Here is a 15873-nt window from a genome sequence, read left to right on the forward strand (position 1 = left end):
AATATTTTAAAACAATAGTACTCAAAAAGAACTGATGCCGCGCTTAAGGATATGTCACTAATAGGGTATGTCTCCACGTTACGGATGGGCGGCGGTATCGCCGCAGCGGCGAAGCCGCTCGGAGCTAAGCCCCGCCCCCTTAATGGGACGAGATCATGCCGGATGTGTTAACTCTTCACATCCGGGATGATCGCGCTCTCCCATAGGGCCCTGTGATATGCCTTGCGGGGACGCTGCGTCCCCGCAAGGTGTACGGACATGCTGCGATCTGAAAAGACGCGCAGCATGTCCGGAGTCGCAGGGCCGCCGCGTGCGGCTTTCCACGCATAGTGGAGACGGGATTTCATCAAATCCCCTCCACTATGCTGGAACATCTGGACGCTGCTTGTTTGACGCTGCAGCTCTGCGCAGCGTCAAACAAGCAGCGTTTCCTGACCGTGGAAACATACCCATAGGAGGTCGTGTCTGCAAAGTAAAAAGAGAGATAAAATCCCCCACTGGCGCTCCTAGTGTGCCCAGAATGAATCTGCCCTGTAAATGCTGTGCAGCATGGAGAGTAAATACACAATGTATATGCAGCGCCCCAGAGTCCTGGTCGTTGCAGTACTGATGCTCCGCCGCTAAGGGGGGCTTTGGTACGTCTGATGGCACTGAAGGAGTTCTTCTGACCAGGTATCACAGACACCAATACATTTCACAGTCTGGCCTCCAGGGGGAGCTAAGGGCACTATGCATTAGGCCACTACTCACAGTCTGGTAAAACTGGGGGTTGGATAGGAAGTTAGATCAGAAAGCTGACTGGGTTGGAACCAGGCAACACCTTGTGGCAGAGGGTGTTGTAGGGGAAGATTCAGAGGGGTCCCTGTCAGGGGTGGGATCCTGACAGAGGCCTAGCGACCAGAGAGAACTTTACGGGACCGCGCCTGCACGATATAGCGGCGGTACCCCAAGAAAGGACAAGAAGCGAGATTTATTGTGCTGAGTGAGAAACGAGATCAACGCAACAAGGAGAATACCGGTAGGAGTCATGCTGTAAGACGAGGCAACATCCTACTGAGGCGCGTAACCGGTGGCCGGAACGCCGAGGAAGTATAGAGCTCCAGGCCAAACTTCAAACCTACGGCAGGACAGTCAGTTATAGGCGGGCTGTCTCACCCAATTGACCTAGGAAGACACAGGGGGGTAACAACAGGAGTGGGGCGACGCTAGAGTCCCGGAAGAGCTCCGAGCCTCCCCGTCATATGGGTGCGTCCTAACCATAAGATATGGGGGACGTGAAAGAACATCAGAATCGAGTTGTGAGGGAACACGAGAAACAGACACAACAGTTGTGGGGACTATCCCGTGAGCACAGCAGGGGAGGACCACAACACACAAGCGCTAGAAGGCAGGCACAGATTTCCACCTGAAAAGGGAACTCCGGAGGTGCCATCGGACCGGCCGGACTTGCGCAGCCTGGTTAACCGGATTCCGGATTGAGGATCCTGAAGCTTTCAGTAAAGAGGTAAAGAGACTGCAACCTGGTGTCGTTATTTACTGCGACCTACACCGCACCACCACAACATCATCACCATTCCCTCCACCTTCATTGTACACCCCTCAGCACCTCAGCAGGGTCACGGACCGGGTCTAGCCACCGTGACAACCCCAGAACAGAGACTCAGAGGCCCGGTACCGGGTACCCCTCGGCCCTACGACAGTGGGGGCGCTACATATACAAACTTACACGGCACTGTGTGGTGTCTTGCACCAATAGCTCTGGTCTGACTCACCAGACTTCCGTGGTGTGGTAGGTGCGAGAAGCTTTAGATGCGTAGGTCGCCTGTCAGGTATACTTGGCGGCGATCCTGATGAGCAGGTGATGGGCGAAGACGTGGGCTGGCAGCAACCGCAGCCTGGCAAGGTTGCGGTGAGTCGGCGTGGAGTCCGGGAACTCCCAGGCCGGTGGCGTCTCTGGATGAAGAAGGACTGAGCTCCTTCGAAACGTGTCGGTAACCTTCTTGGTCCCAGCGCTGGCCTGTAGCCTCTGTGACGTCACACACTAGGCGCTTTCATCGACCATCTTTCCCGCTTGTATCCAGGGATGCCACCAGCCTGGGCGTTCCTGGACTCCACACCGACTCACCGCAACCTTGCCAGGCTGTGGTTGCTGCCAGCCCACTTCTTTGCCCATCACCTGCTCACCAGGATCGCCGCCAAGTATACCTGACAGGCGACCTACGCATCTAAAGCTCCTCGCACCTACCACGCCACGGAAGTCTGGTGAGTCAGACCAGAGCTATTGGTGCAAGACACCACACAGTGCCGTGTATGTTTGTATATATTGTATATTTACTCTCCACACTGCACAGCATTGACAGGGCAGATTCATTCTGGGCACACACTAGGAGCGCCAGTGGGGGATTTTATCTCTCTTTTTACTTTGCACACACGCCCTCCTATTAGTGGCATATCCTTAAGCATGGCATCAGTTCTTTTTGAGTACTATTGTTTTCACCCCATGACAGCCTCGGCACCTGGCTGTCTTGATCCCAGCTGCTAAGGATATCATTCAGTCTGTGAGTGCTGGTGTTTTTCTTTTTACAATATTTTAAAACTTATAAAATTATATTGAGTCTGTATACATTGGAGTCATAGATTCCCACCTCCACTTTTATTAGATGTTGCATGGAACCGTAATACATGCAGATGACAGCAAATATATATATACTTATGCAATTCTGTTATGTTGTAAAACTGTCAGGGCCCAAATACACCCATTTTAGTGTTTAACGGACAATCTTGACATAAATGCACTTTGCCATAGATTTATCATATATACTGTATGTGTGCACTGAAGAATGATATATAATTTACCAGCACCTAAATGTTGTATGACTCTACAGCTTTTACTGTACAACTTTACCGAAACAGCATGAATTATTTCTGGGCTAATTAGATAAAAAGCTATATGCTCGGTTCAGTGTATAAATAATTCATTAAATTCATAAGTGCATGTTAAATTTGACATGAAAAATAAAGCCAAAATGTCTTGACAGATGGGCTGGAAATCAATAAGCATGTCTACTATACACCATATACTAATGAAATCCCAATGTACTGTATATGATCAATAGTAGATAGCATGTAGTTTTTTCTGACCATTCCTATAATCTACACTATACAGTGCCTTGCAAAAGTATTCTGCTCTCTGGAACTTTTCAACCTTTTCCCACATATCATGCTTCAAACATAAAGATACCAAATGTCAATTTTTGGTGAAGAATCAACAACAAGTGGAACACAATTGTGAAGTTGAACTAAATTTATTGGTTATTTTAAATTTTTGTGGAGATTCAAAAACTGAAAAGTGGGGCGTGCAATATTATTCGGCCCCTTTACTTTCAGTGCAGCAAACTCACTCCAGAAGTTCATTGTGGATCTCTGAATGATCCAATGTTGTCCTAAATGCCTAATGATGATAAATATAATCCACCTGTGTGTAATCAAGTCTCTGTATAAATGCACCTGCTCTGTGATAGTCTCAGGGTTCTGTTTGAAGCACAGAGAGCATCATGAAGACCAAGGAACACAACAGGCAGGTCCGTGATACTGTTGTGGTGAAGTTTAAAGCCGGATTGGGATACAAAATGATTTACAAAACTTTAAACATTTCAAGGAGCACTGTGCAAGCGACCATATTGAAATGGAAGGAGTATCATACCACTGCAAATCTACCAAGACCCGGCCGTCCCTCTAAACTTTCATCTCAAACAAGGAGAAGACTGATCAGAGATGCAGCCAAGAGGCCCATGATCACTCTGGATGAACTGCAGAGATCTACAGCTGAGGTGGGGCAGTCTGTCCATAGGACAATAATCAGTCGTACACTGCACAAATCTGGCCTTTATGGAAGAGTGGCAAAAAGAGAGCCATTTCTCAAAGATATCCATAAAAAGTGTTGTTTAAAGTTTGCAACAAGCCACCTGGGAGACATACCAAACATGTGGAAGAAGGTGCTCAGGTCAAATGAAACCAAAATCGAACTTTTTGGCAACAATGCCAAACGATATGTTTGGCGTAAAGGTAACACAGCTCATCACCCTGAACACATCATCCCCACTGTCAAACGTGGTGGCAGCATCATGGTTTGGGCCTGCTTTTCTTCAGCAGGGACAGGGAAGATAGTTAAAATTGATGGGAAGATGGATGGAGCCAAATACAGGACCATTCTTGAAGAAAACCTGTTGGAGTCTGCAAAAGACCTGAGACTGGGACGGAGATTTGTCTTCCAACAAGACAATGATCCCAAACATAAAGCAAAACCTACAATGGAATGGTTCACAAATAAACATATCCAGGTGTTAGGGTACCGTCTCACAGTGGCACTTTGGTCGCTACGACGGCACGATCCGTGACGTTCCAGCGATATAGTTACGATCTCGCTGTGTCTGACACGCTACTGCGATCAGGGACCCCGCTGAGAATCGTACGTCGTAGCAGATCGTTTGAAACTTTATTTTGTCGCTGGATCACCCGCTGACATCGCTGCATCGGCGTGTGTGACTCCGATGCAGTGATGTCTTCACTGGTAACCAGGGTAAATATCGGGTTACTAAGTGCAGGGCCGCGCTTAGTAACCCGATGTTTACCCTGGTTACCATTGTAAATGTAAAAAAAAAACCCACTACATACTTACATTCCTGTTCCTGTCACGTCCCCAGGCGTCCGCTTCCCTGCACTCCTCCTGCATCCTGTGTCAGCGCCGGCCGGCCATACATCAGAGCACAGCGGTGACGTCACCGCTCTGCTTTACGGCCGCGCTTACACATGATGCAGGAGGAGTGCAGGGAAGCGGACACCGGGCACCGGAATGTGAGTATGTGGGGTTTTTTTTACATTTACAATGGTAACCAGGGTAAACATCGGGTTACTAAGCGCGGCCCTGCGCTTAGTAACCCGATGTTTACCCTGGTTACCCGGGGACTTCGGCATCGTTGGTCGCTGGAGAGCTGTCTGTGTGACAGCTCTCCAGCGACCATACAACGACTTTCCAACGATCACGGCCAGGTCGTATCGCTGGTTGTGATCGTTGGAAAGTTGCAGAGTGTGACGGTACCCTTAGAATGGCCAAGTCAACGTCCAGACCGCAATCCAATCGAGAATCTGTGGAAAGAGCTGAAAACTGCTGTTCACAAACGATCTCCATCAAACCTTAAAGAGCTCGAGCTGTTTGCCAAGGAAGAATGGGCAAGAATTTCAGTCTCTCGATGTACAAAACTGATAGAGACATACCCCAAGCGACTTGCAGCTGTAATCGCAGCAAAAGGTGGCGCAACAAAGTATTAAGTTAAAGGGGCCGAATAATATTGCACGCCCCACTTTCAGTTTTTGAATTTCCACAAAAATTATAAATAACCAATTAACTTCGTTCAACTTCACAATTGTGTGAATTCTACACCAAAAATTTACATTTGGTATCTTTATGCTTGAAGCATGATATGTGGGAAAAGGTTGAAAAGATCCAGGGAGCCGAATACTTTCGCAAGGCACTGTATATAACATATACACTCTTTATGAACCAATTAATACTCCAGTGTATTAGACAATTTGGCACCTATCCTGTTAATCTTCACTAAAAGAGTAACCGTCATTTCAATTTCTAAATCATTAGTACACATGAAAATAAGAAACTTTGTAAGAAATCTGCTTCTTTCTCCTCCTGGACTGATCTTTCATACTCAAAATTCTCAACTCATGACTAAAATCTGTGTTCTGTGATCATAAATTTTCACATTATTGAGATCGGAGATGGTAGTCAGTGGTTTTAAATTTCTATGGATAGAGGAGCTGGGAGGAGTCAGACACATACAGTGGGTATGGAAAATATTCAGACCTCTTTAAATTTTTCACTCTTTGTTTCATTGCAGCCATTTGGTAAATTCAAAAAAGTTCATTTGTTCACATTAATGTACACTCTGCACCCCATCTGACTGAAAAACAAAATAGAAATGTAGAAATGTTTGCATATTTATTAAAAAATAAAAACTGAAATATCACATGGTCTTACGTATTCAGACCTTTTGCTCAGACACTCATATTTAAGTCACATGCTGTCCATTTCCTTGTGATCCTCCTTGAGATGGTTCTACTCTTTCATTGGAGTCCAGCTGTGTTTAGTTAAACTAATAGGACTTGATTTGGAAAGGCACACACCTGTCTATATAAGACCTCACAGCTCACAGTGCATGTCAGACCAAATGAGAATCATGAGGTCAAAGGAACTGGCCAAGGAGCTCAGAGGCAGAATTGTGGCAAGGCACAGATCTCGCCAAGTTTACAACAGAACTTCTGCAGTACTCAAGATCACAGTGGCCGTCATAATAATTAAATGGAAGAAGTTTGGGACCACCAGAAGTCTTCCTAGACCTGACCGTCCGGCCAAACTGAGCAATCATGGGAGAAGAGCCTTGGTGAGAGAGGTAAAGAAGAACCCCAAGATCACTGTGGCTGAGCTCCAGAGATGCAGTAGGGAGATGGGAGGAAGTTCCAAGTCAACTATCACTGCAGTCCTCCACCAGTCGGGCCTTTATGGCAGAGTGGCCCGATGGAAGCCTCTCCTCAGAGCAAGTAAATAAGGCAGCACACTGCAGCGCTGAAACATGCAAACATGAAACATGAAAACTGAACTGCATTACTTCACTAGAAATATGAAAAATGAGAGCGTTTAGAGCATAAAAATGGCAAATTTTATGTGTACCTGGTAGCCACTTTAGGGCATATCTCGTATATCAGGTCCTACGCTTTCCTTTCCTCGCTGAGAATAAACGTCTCCATCTGAATGGGTACTTGTGAAACCTCTTCTTAGACTCTTCTTAGACTTTCAGCACCTGTTCACATTAGTCTATGTTTGGATGTGACGGTCAGTTTTTTTAAATGTTCTCCTCAGAGCAAGACATATGAAAGCCTGCACAGAGTTTGCTAAAAAACACATGAAGGACTCCCATACTATGAGAAATAAGATTCTCTGGTCTGATGAGAAGAAGATAGACCTTTTTGGTGATGATTCTAAGAGGTATGTGTGGAGAAAACCAGGCACTGCTCATCACCTGCCCAATACAATCCTAACATTGAAACGTGGTGGCAGCATCATGCTATGGGGGTGTTTTTCAGCTGCAGGTACAGGACGACTGGTTGGCAATGAAGGAAACATGAATGCAGCCAAGTACAGAGATATCCTGGATGAAAACCTCTTCCAGAGTGCTCTGGACCTCAGACTTGGTCGAAGGTTCACCTTCCAACAAGACAATGACCCTAAGCACTCAGCTAAAATAACAAAGGAGTGGCTTCAGAACAATTCTGTGACCATTCTTGACTTTCCTAGCCAGAGCCCTAACCTAAACCCAATTGAGCATCTCTGGACAGACCTGAAAATGGCTGTCCACCAACGTTCACCACCCAACCTGACGGAACTGGAGAGGATCTGCAAGGAAGAATGGCAGAGGATACCCAAATCCAGGTGTGAACAACTTGTTGCATCAGTCCCAAAAAGACTCATGCCTGTACTAGCTCAAAAAGGGTGCTTCTACTCAATACTGAGCAAAGGGTCTGAATACTTCTGACCATGTGATTTTCAGTATTTCTTTTTTAATAAATTTGCAAAAATTTCTACATTTCTGTGTTTTTTTCAGTCAAGATGGGGTGCAGAGTGTACATTAATGAGAAAAAAATGAACTTTTTTGAATTTACCAAATGGCTGCAATGAAACAAAGAGTGGATAATTTAAAGGGGTCTGAATACTTTCCGTACCCACTGTATATTCTGCTGCAAGTTCCATAGAACATAATGAGTAGCAACTGTCATCTCCTATTTCAGTAGGAAAGACCGGAACTACTGCTCCTGAAGTGTATACGCTCAAGAAAAGGACTGCCGTTCTGACTTCAGCACCAAAATGATGATATTGAACGAAGATCTTGATGCAATAAGTGAATATCTTATTTTGATCCAGCAAGGAAAAGTCCAAAGTGTCGACCAATAATGGGACTTTATCGAGGACATTTGCATTGCAGAGGAGCAGGGTGTCAGGTGGATGCGGCCCTGTGCAGGCGATGGGAGAAAATAGAAAATATTCAAGATCTTCGTCCTTTATCATCATTTTAGTGCTGAGGTTATTTGCCTACACCTCCTATTTCAGGAATGGGGAAATTTATATTCACTGTAGAAATATTATAGCAGTAAATGGAGAATTTAAAGGGTGCTTTTCCCACTGATTGTAGTAGACTACGTCTGAGCGTCTGCCTCCTGTAGAAGTACACTCCCGAAAATTAGCGCACATTCACTCTGTCGTCACCATTACATTCTATTCGATTTCAGACATATCCCCCGATGGGGACCCAGAACGCAATGTGAAAGAACCCTAAGAATAAGAAACAGATGTCTCTAATAAGACATATTACAAAGTTTATTTTTTCATGTGTACTTTTCATTTAAGGGGGAAAAAAACAGTTACTCTTTAATTCAGAGAAGCAAAATAGTAGCAGATATTAAATTTAGTAATGATACATCTCTTAAATTAAAGTCACTACAACAGTCAGCAGTATTCCCAGTAACATAAAAAAAATCCTATACCTTCTTTAACAGTTAAAGTCAGGACAGCCGAGCTCTCCAACCCTTGATCGTCTTCGACAGTCAAACGAAAGTGGTATGTACCGATCTGAAGGTTAGAGACAATGGCCACCGGTTTATCACTCTCCTGAATGGTCACTACAGATGGTCCGCTGAAAAAATATAGCTAAGATGTAAAACACATTTGTGAATGTCTACCAATATCATGAAGGGTGAAGAGGAGGTGAGTGGTACAAACTAGGCTGAGTTACTACTGTGCTTTAGCCTTCAGTTGAAGCTAGATTTTGAGAGCAATTCCTGCAATATAGCACAGATGATAGGCTGTGATATATGCCACTATATAGGCATACACTGGAAAACCAAACCAATAGGCTCCCATTCTAAAAAAAAACTAAGAAAAAAAAACTATAGAGTAGTCTTCTATTGTATTTTATATAGCAATAAAAAGAGATGGCAGTGTAACATGGCACGGGGTGTTAGCCGTGGGCGAGGTACTTGTGCTTTACACCCTGGCATGCTACATGAAAGTGGGGGTCCTGACTGGGTGTGTGGACTGTGCTATGAGGACGCTAGGCTCGTGCAGGCCACATGTCAACAATGTTGCTGGTCGGCCAGGGCCTGGTGTTGGACAGTTCAATGAGGTAGACCGACACTCAAAAACAAACTTTTTACTGAATGGGAACTTGTTAGGAAAACATATACAAGAGATAGCGGGTGCGCAGTCTTATGAGCATTTCCTTTACACTCAAAGCATTTTCCACACAGTATCCTTCCTTCTTTTCTCTATTGTTCTCTATCTTCAGCTCTCCTCTTTACCCTTTCTACTGGTCCTCTGTTTCCACTGTTTCTCTCTACTTCACCACAACCTAGATTGACAGTACCATCCTGCTTAGCAAGAATCCTGTCACGATCCAGGATGGGGTTTTGTCTTTATCCCGTCCTGGTCAGACAGGGGTTAATTGTATCTGCCTCTCTCTGGTGTCAGGGCGGCTATTTAGCTGTCATATGACCTAGGTCCTACGTCAGTGATAGTTCCGGTCCTTCGGCTAGAGCAGCTTACCTAGGTTACTCTGTTAGTAATCGTGTTTCTCTGTACTCATGCCCGCTGTTGCGTGTATGACCTGGCTTGTTCCCTGACCTGAGTTTCTGTTCTCCGTTTTTGTACTATTTAGCGTGCTCCGTTTTCTGATCCCCTGGCTTGTCTCTGATTACCCTTCCGTTTTCCCCCCCGCTACCGTGCGCCCGTCTGGTTTTGACCTATTGGCTTGTTTCGGATCACGTGCTTGCTGAGACCTCTGGTACTTCGTATGACTGCTTGTTGCTGACCCGGCTTTGGACGTTTTTGCTGCCACCTGGTGGTAGCCTTGGCTGCTGCAGTGCAGGCCTGCCCTGGGAGTGTGCATTCCCTACTCTTCTCTGCTGCCAACAGGTGGAGCGCACACAAACCTGCATTGCAGCTGCATGACAAATCCTTTACTTGCCTATCGGTGCAGCTTCTTTTCCCTTTAGGAGGGTGCCAGTATGGCTGGTAATGCTGACGCTCTGGAACTCCTGCCCGGGACACCTTCACCTTACTAATTTCATATACTCAGTCCTGTTTAGGCCCATTACCTTTAAGAGTTATAAACTCTAGGCCTTGTGGCTATGTGTCCTCTCCCAGAATCTGGCTCCAAATGATCACTCTGTCTCACAGTCACTTCTTTTCTGGATCTCGCTATCCCTTTACTTCGGTCTCCTCTCACTTAGGGACACCAAGAATGTGGCATTGCTCACATGTGACCTACTGCCCTCTTTCTATGCACTCCAGGCTTTATCTCTGACAAAAAATTGTCAGTTTCCCTGCAACCCCCACCCCTCCCACTCTGGGCTGGTCCCAAACATTAACTCTAACTGAGCCTATGGTCAAAATACACACATTATCAATATCACCAATACCTTTAATGCACATCACAAATTACATTGTACATCACAGTTCACATTGCATCCCATAACATTTTAAAAGAATAAACTTATTTCTTCAAGAGGGAAATGTGGGCAGCAAATCTATCTCCTTACATCAGCACATTCTTACTTATGCCAAAAGTACAAAAGGCTATGACCCTAAAAAATATTACTTCTTTGGTTTCTATAATCATTCAACCGACTAGGTTTCATAAAATAGCTGTTCATCAAATGGCTTCACTCTAAAGAGAATGTCCAGTAAAAAATTGCGAAAACTGCCAAGGCCTGCTGGGCTCAAAAAGAAATGACAATACAAGTTAACATAGTAGTGACTGACTAAAGGGCCCACATACACATAGGGCTAGTCCTGAATGTAGCCATAATAATATTTGTCGTTTGTTATAAGGCATTAGCGCATTATTCCAGGCTACAAAAATATATATGAAATATATATAAAAGCCCAAAATTATTATTTAATCATATAAATTTGTTAAATATCTTTCAGCTTATATGAGTTTTTAAAGTTTCCAAAATATACCACATCCAGTTTCTTAGAAATCATAGACAAACAGATTTGGGCACATACCTTATGTTTTCCCATTTATATGAGACAATGCCATGGTCATCTCTACTTTTACTGCCATCTAATGTGGTAGAGTCCACTGGGAAAATGATTTCTTTATCAGGACCTGTCTCTGCAACTGGTGGACTGTTATTCTCTATGGGCAAAAAAGTAAAAGGAATAGAATTCTGCTCCATCATCACTATACTGCTGAGATAGTACACAGGAAATGTGAAACCATGGAAGGTTAGTAACTGCATAGACATGGTCTTTGATTTTTTTGTTGTTGTATGTATGTGTTTTTTAAAGAAATTATATAAAAAAGTGAAAATATACAGAAAGCAAAATAAATGCTAATTAGAGTAATTGTAGCATAAAACTGCCCTTTTCCCTATCTGCTATAGGTATGTCCTTTCTTTTACATACTACCATCGCCTGCAGCATCTATGGACTTGTCACTCATTGAGCCTATCTGGGACACCATTGGATGGCAGTTGCAAAGGGATTTGCGAATCCAAGTGCATTTTGCATGTCCGAACACTCCATTCCATAGACAGCCATTAAAGGGAACCTGTCACCCCGTTTTTTTCCGTATGAGATAAAAATACCGTTAAATAGGGCCTGTACTGTGCATTACAATAGTGTATTTTGTGGACCCTGATTCCCCACCTATGCTGCCGAAATACGTTACCAAAGTCGCCGTTTTCGCCTGTCAATCAGGCTGGGCTGGTCAAATGGGTGTGGTGACATCGCTGTTCCTTCCCCCAGATCTTGCTTATTTTTCCGTTGGTGGCGTAGTGGTTTGCGCATGCCCAAGGCCCGAATCCACTTCATAGGTGTGGAAAAAGAGCGCGATCTGCGCTATTCCCCTGGTGATCGGTGGGGGCGGCCATCTTCCTGTGGCCGCGCGTGCGCAGATGGAGCACTCTGCTGCCGGCGGCCATTTTCCTGAAGCCGCGGGCAGCAGAGCGCTCCATCTGCGCAAGCGCGGCCACAGGAAGATGGCCGCCCCCACCGATCACCAGGGGAATAGCGCAGATCGCGCTCTTTTTCCACACCTATGAAGTGGATTCGGGCCTTGGGCATGCGCAAACCACTACGCCACCAACGGAAAAATAAGCAAGATCTGGGGGAAGGAACAGCGATGTCACCACACCCATTTGACCAGCCCAGCCTGATTGACAGGCGAAAACGGCGACTTTGGTAACGTATTTCGGCAGCATAGGTGGGGAATCAGGGTCCACAAAATACACTATTGTAATGCACAGTTCAGGCACTATTTAACGGTATTTTTATCTCATACGGAAAAAACGGGGTGACAGGTTCCCTTTAATAACATGCCAAGACATGGAAATGCGTGTTTTTCTCTGCATGGGGCAATGGGGCACATAAGCTATACTGAATAAATCGAGAGAATTTGAAACTTTTGCATATATATATATATATATATATATATATATATATATATATATATATATATATATAATAAAGAATAAACCTTTCCCGTGTTAGGAGGTCAATTAGGATTACCATAACTATTAATATCTGCCAAATGCCAGAATAATGAGAGAGAGAGAGTTTTATGGCATTTTTATTATTTACTGCAAAATTAAAACTTTACATACATTTCATTAGTATTTGGTACCATTGCCCTTAAACTGAATAACTTGGGTCAAACGTTTGGGATATCCTTCCACAAGCTTCTCACAATAGTTGGTCAGAATTTGGTCCCATTCCTCCTGACAAAACTGGTGTAACTGATCCGGGTTTGTAGGTCGCCTAGCTCGCACCTACCTTTTCAGCTTTGCCCATAAATTTTCAATAGGACTGAGATCAGGGCTTTGTGATGGCCACTACAAAACATTGACTTTGTTACCCTTAAGCCACCTTGTTACCATTTTGGCAGTATGCTTCGGGTCATTGTCCATTTGGAAGACCCATTTCCGCCAAAGCTTTTACTTTCTAGCTGATGTCTTGAGATGTTGCTTCATTATTGCCACATAATCTTCTTCTCTGCCATCTATTTTGTGAAGTGCACCAGTCCCTCCTGCAGCAAAACAACCCCTCAACATGATGCTACCACCCCCGTGTTTCACAGTTGGGATGGTGTTCATAGGCTTCCAAGCTTCTCCCTTTTTCCTCCAACGATGGTCTTTATGCCCAAAAAGTTCAATTTTAGCTTGATTAGACCACAAGACATGTCTCCTAAAATAAATGTCTTGGTTCCTGTGTGCATTTGCCAACATTAATCTGGCTTTTTTATATTTCTTTTGGAGTAATAGCTTTTTCCTGGCAGAGTGGCCTTTCAGCCTATGTTGATACAGTACTCATTTCACTGTGGATATTGACACAATCTTTCCAGTTTCTGCCATCATCTTCACAAGGTCTTTTGCTTTTGTCCTTGGGTTGATATGCACATTCGTTCATCTCTGGAACACAGAACTCGTCTCCTTCCTGAGCGATATGATGGATGGACATTCCCATCTTGTTTGTATTTGCATATAATTATTTGTACAGATTAATAAGGCACCTTCAGGAATCTTGAAATTGTACCCAAGGATGAGCCAGACTTGTGAAAGTCCACAATTCTCTTCCTAATATCTTAGCTGATTTAATTAGATTTTCCAAAGATGCTACACACCCCTTGTGAGACCATATGCTGATGCGGTTGGCCCTGGGTTCCTCCTAATGCAGGACAATGCCAGACCTCATGTGGCTGGAGTGTGTCAGCAGTTCCTGCAAGATGAAGGCATTGAAGCTATGGATTGGCCCGCCCGTTCCCCAGACCTCAATCCGATTGAACACATCTGGGACATCATGTCTCACACCATCCACCAACGTCACGTTGCACCACAGACTGTCCAGGAGTTGGCGGATGCTTTAGTCCAGGTCTGGGAGGAGATCCCTCAGGAGACCATCCACCGCCTCATCAGGAGCATGCCCAGGCGTTGTAGGGAGGTCATACAGGCACATGGAGGCCACACACACTACTGAGCATCATTTCCTTGTCTTGAGGCATTTCCACTGAAGTTGGATCAGCCTGTAACTTCATTTTCCACTTTGATTTTGAGCATCATTCCAAATCCAGAGATATTAGTTGTGATTTACGTTGATCATTTTTAGGTTTTATTGTTCTCAACACATTCCACTATGTAATGAATAAAGATTTACAACTGTAATATTTCATTCAGTGATATCTCGGATGTGGGATTTTCGTGTTCCCTTTATATTTTTGAGCAGGTTGTTGACGACCTTCACAGGTTCCTGGATGCCTCTTGTCCTCAGAGGTGTCCCATACACAATGTCTCTCTCTTTCTCTCTCTTTGACCCAGGTCAGTATAACACGTATCCCTTTCCGTTACCTGTTGGTGCCGCACAGGTTCTCGGATACCTCTCTTCCTCAGAGGTATCCTACAGACGTTCTCACTGACCCCGGTCAGTATTACCCACGGTTATAAGACCGTTCCACACACTGGCATGTGCCAGGTCCAAAGCCCCACCATGTGCTCTTCAGGGAGACAACACTCCCAACACAAAGGCTCTCCAGGGCCTTCCAGCACAGACCATTCAAGTCCACACTCAGAGACCATGTGACCAGACCTCAGTCACATTATATGGTTGTAACCACTCCCCTAGATGGGAGTGTGTGTGGCTAGTTTGACCAGCCCATCTCTCAGAACTAGCCCTGCCAACCTCCCTAGTTAAACAACACAATTTACTTGTAGGACTACAGGTCCCAGAACATCCTTACTTCAGGCTGACAGTGCAGAGTGTCTTCCTCTGCGACACACATACCGGCCATTCACAATAATGCCGGACTTTGACTCATCACCACAGTTATATCTGCGATTGCCATGCATTGTTATGGCTTCAATAGGCCTCCATGCGCACTCTGGGAAGCCCATACAGCGCCCCCTACCTGTAACAGGGGTCACTACACCACAATATATATATATATATATATATATATATATATATATATAGTATTTATTTACATATTGTACAGGGTTTACTTTGTTAGTACACCTACCAGGATGCACAATCACAGTAACTTGAGCAGTAGACTGTTGGTTGGATGAATCGGTGACTGTCAACTCAAAGTTATATTCTCCAGCCTGCATCGCTGTAGCTTGAAGATAGGGAGAGTGCACACCCTTTATAATACAAAAGGTACAAATCATGGAGCGACAAAACTCGGTACGAACTGTCTAACGGAATAGCATTTCATATATTTGCTTATAGTAATGTACAATATCTTACTAAATTAGAAAATGTTTGTATGTCTTCTATTTGACGCCATATACAATGGATACATGTTACATTTAAACTATCAAATTCTTGATTTTTTTTGTTGTATAATTTTGCAACCACTTTTTCTTTTAAACTAAACACCGACGTTTTATGTATCCAGCACATGATATCTCCATGTTTTCAGACTACAAATAAAGCTATATATACGATACATGCCAGAAGTGTGTAACTCTATTCCATCTTTACTGTCTTCCACTAACCTATGACCTAAGACCAAACTACACAACTACACAGAGACTGTGTCCTTAGTTTGTAACCATGAATACTTATTAATGTAATCAGGGAGAGAAAACAGCTCACTTCTTGGAGTAAGTGCATGGACAAGATACGGCATTCCATACTGCTTGTCGCACAAGAAAAGGAGGTCCAGCACTTTTCTGAAAATAAAAGATTTATGGCTTTATTGTCCACAAATTGAAGTCCTGCTTAGACCACAAGAAATTCATCTCAAATTA

The 15873-nt window shown here is 44.3% G+C and overlaps 1 protein-coding gene across 4 annotated transcripts in view; it reads right to left on the reverse strand.

The window, feature by feature from the left end:
- The window catches only part of KIAA0319 (KIAA0319 ortholog), a 61303-nt gene that overhangs the window by 16726 nt on the left and 28704 nt on the right, over positions 1-15873 (reverse strand). For all 4 annotated transcript variants that reach the window (XM_077269987.1, XM_077269986.1, XM_077269989.1 and 1 more), the window contains 3 exons: positions 15138-15261; positions 11132-11264; positions 8608-8756 (listed from right to left, as the gene is read on the reverse strand). In XM_077269987.1, the coding sequence (XP_077126102.1) occupies positions 8608-8756; positions 11132-11264; positions 15138-15261 (406 nt within the window). The remainder of the gene's footprint in view (positions 1-8607; positions 8757-11131; positions 11265-15137; positions 15262-15873) is intronic.

Source organism: Ranitomeya variabilis, chromosome 6 (assembly GCF_051348905.1).
Source record: "Ranitomeya variabilis isolate aRanVar5 chromosome 6, aRanVar5.hap1, whole genome shotgun sequence".
NCBI classification, from domain to species: Eukaryota; Metazoa; Chordata; class Amphibia; order Anura; family Dendrobatidae; genus Ranitomeya; species Ranitomeya variabilis.